This window comes from Solanum lycopersicum, chromosome 10 (genome assembly GCF_036512215.1).
Source record: "Solanum lycopersicum chromosome 10, SLM_r2.1".
NCBI lineage: Eukaryota > Viridiplantae > Streptophyta > Magnoliopsida > Solanales > Solanaceae > Solanum > Solanum lycopersicum.
This window is the reverse complement of record NC_090809.1, coordinates 3,816,705-3,819,532: the sequence shown is the minus strand read 5'-3', so window position 1 is coordinate 3,819,532 and position 2,828 is coordinate 3,816,705. Positions and strand designations below refer to the sequence as shown.

General features: G+C 36.8%; 1 protein-coding gene across 1 annotated transcript; it reads left to right on the top strand.

Moving 5' to 3' along the window:
• The first annotated feature begins 202 nt into the window (after positions 1-202).
• On the top strand, positions 203-2,437 carry LOC101253433 (nuclear transcription factor Y subunit B-8-like). The gene is made up of 2 exons (XM_004248408.5): positions 203-315; positions 1,620-2,437. Exons 1-2 carry the CDS (start codon positions 222-224, stop codon positions 2,240-2,242), a joined length of 717 nt encoding a protein of 238 aa, XP_004248456.1. The 5' UTR covers positions 203-221; the 3' UTR covers positions 2,243-2,437.
• The last annotated feature ends 391 nt before the right edge of the window (positions 2,438-2,828 follow it).

The window sequence follows — 2,828 nt, the reverse complement described above, 5'->3', positions numbered from 1 at the left end:
AGTATATACTTATGTCGTTTTGGTTATTGCTCATTTGCCCAACTGTGAAAGCCTATTTATCAGGGCGAATACCTTCACCTCATTCATTACACCCTATTGCTACGTGTCTCCCCCCCCCCCCCCACAATTCTCTTAAAGTGGCTATAAATATCACTCGTCAAGTGACACTTGCTTTATATATTTAGTGAGAGATACATATCTGTATAGAGAGATAAAGAGAGATGGCTAATAATAATAATGCTGGCTCAGGAAATGGAGGATTTCCTAGCTATCGCAGATCCCCGCAACTAACCCTTGCTCGTTCCCCTTCCTCTGGTATGCTACCTAACTTCTCTTTTACTTTTACATATGCATTCTCCTTTTCCATGGAACATTCATGAAACTTTGCATCTGTTTTTATATATTTGGTTTTGATATGCTTACTCGAGCCGAGCCTCTATTAAGAAAAGTCTATCTTCTCTACCTTCACAAGGTAGAGCTACAAATTGCATACACATAACTCTTTCACACACCACCTGTGAAATTATATATACTAGGTTTGTTGAATATTCAAAAATTTGTGAAGCTTTATAAATGTTGAAGCACAGACAGTACTAGCCCCCAAAAAAGATAGCAAAAAGGATCCATTTTTTTTCAGGAGAGCTAATAATTTTCATTTATTCTTCTGAATTTTTCATTATCTTCTTTAAATGGAGAGCTGCAACTTGTATACATTTCTTAGCTTGTTGTATTGTCATCTACAAAACATCCCTCTTTAATTATCTAGGGATGTTATATGCATTTGTTTTTCCATATATGTATTTTCAAAGCTAGTTGTTTGTATATCAAAGATCAATAGATCAATTCATGGTAATGGTGATCGACACGGCCATTTTTGTTTTCATTTTGGAAATTTTAGGGGAACAAGTGGAAAGCAATTGATAAAAAGAGAAGAAAGAAATTGTCTAAAGCTAGCAAGTTTGAAGTATTGCATAAATTAGACAAGTTCTATTTTTATTGCTCTCTATTTCTGCCATAAAATTAAAATACACAACAAATTTATCATCAGAACAAATAGGCATTTTAAGAAGTTCATTAAAAAATCTAGCTGTGATTTCTTCATCCAAAGATTAAGAAGCGTTAAGAACAACTAAGACTACAAATATGGTGTATAAGAAAACAGTGGGTAGTGTAGCGTCCGTTACAATACAATTTTGTCTTATTCCTATATCACATTGATGGTAAAATAAAAAGTCTTTTGTACAGAAGAGAAATTTTGGATGGTTTGATAAATGCCAGAGTTAGTTGAAGATCAGACAAAATAAGATAGATGAAAGCGTTTTGTATTACTCTAATTAGTTTGTATTCACACCAGCCATCTCTTTTGTTGAAAGAATGTGCTTTTGGTGTTCACATGAACATTATCCACAATTCATAGTGCCGTCTATCAGTAGTACTACTCTCGTATCCAGCTAACAATTAGTGATGCGCTCCATTAGTTCTGTAATGCTTCGGTACTTGAAAAGTTAACTAGTAGTAAATGTGATTTAATAATGTATAAAGTTAGATGAATATTTTGATTATATATACTACTTTTCTTTTCATTTCACTCTGATGCTTTGTTCTTGTGGGAAATTAAGATATGGAGAGAAGCGTGGAACTGCCTTCTCATCTCAACCAGGAAATTGCTGCCAATGAAGGAGATTCTGAATGCACCATCCGGGAGCAAGACCGATTGATGCCAATAGCCAACGTGGTCAGAAACATGCGCAAGGTCCTTCCTCCCAATGCCAAGATAGCTGATGAATCCAAACTGGTCATCCAAGAATGTGTCTCTGAGTTCATAGGCTTTGTAACAGGCGAAGCTAATGATCGTTGCAAGCTTGAGAAGCGCAAGACAATCACCGCTGAAGACTTGCTTTGGTCCATGAACTCACTTGGTTTTGATGATTACGTTGAACCCTTGACTTTGTACTTGCAGCGTTATCGTGAGTTTGATGGTGGTGACCGTGGATCCCTGAGAGGAGATCCTTTTCCGTTGAAGCGCCCAACTGTTAATCCAGCTTCAGGCTACAGCCTCATTCCCAATCACCTGCCTCCTAATTTTCCAATGGCTCATCACAATGGTTATTATGTGTATCCACCACCAGTGGACAACAGTTATAGGCAGGGGGATGCATCAAGTGGAAGCACTTCTCATGAGTTTGCAGTGGCTGCTGTGGATCGTGACGTTGAGTCTCCTGCGGAAAAGAGTGACGACTGATCAGTTTCTGATCTGCCGAAGGAATTGAGCCTTACCTGAAACTTCAAGATTAGTGAAAATAAGTAGACTATCTTTCTCTGTTACATAATTTGAGACCTCTAGACAATCAAGTATAGTTCTTTGTGAAGTTTAGGAATGTTCCTTCGAACTAAGCGAGCCAAATGGTGGCCCTCTTAATTGGCTGTTTAATTTTCAAACTTTGCTGCCTGTCTATTTTTAGTATACTATAGTTGTTGATTGTTTTTTTTTTAAAAAAAATTTAAGTCATCACTTTAACGATGTGGGGGGTTAGGCTTGACCCCTACCATGTCTATAATATCCAAAGAGTTATAAAAGCAGAGGGGTACATGGACCTAAACTCTTATAGAGAATAACGAGGATAAACTAAACAATCTATTGAAAGACTAAGATGACATAGACTTTCATACTATAAGCAAAATACACTGGTTCAACTAACCAAAAAAATTTACAGTTGCCACTTATCTAGTAGAAATAGTCCCTTCGCCTCTTTAAGAAATTGATGAAAAGAATAATAGAATGTACCACTTCAGGCTTGTTTAGCAAATTCAAAGAAGCACACCTCCTC

Bases quoted from the DNA above. Each gene is read 5' to 3' on its own strand.
- LOC101253433 (XM_004248408.5), top strand. From the start codon at position 222: ATGGCTAATAATAATAATGCTGGCTCAGGAAATGGAGGATTTCCTAGC. The intron at 316-1,619 runs GTATGCTACCTA...TGGGAAATTAAG, and splicing joins TGCTCGTTCCCCTTCCTCTG to ATATGGAGAGAAGCGTGGAA.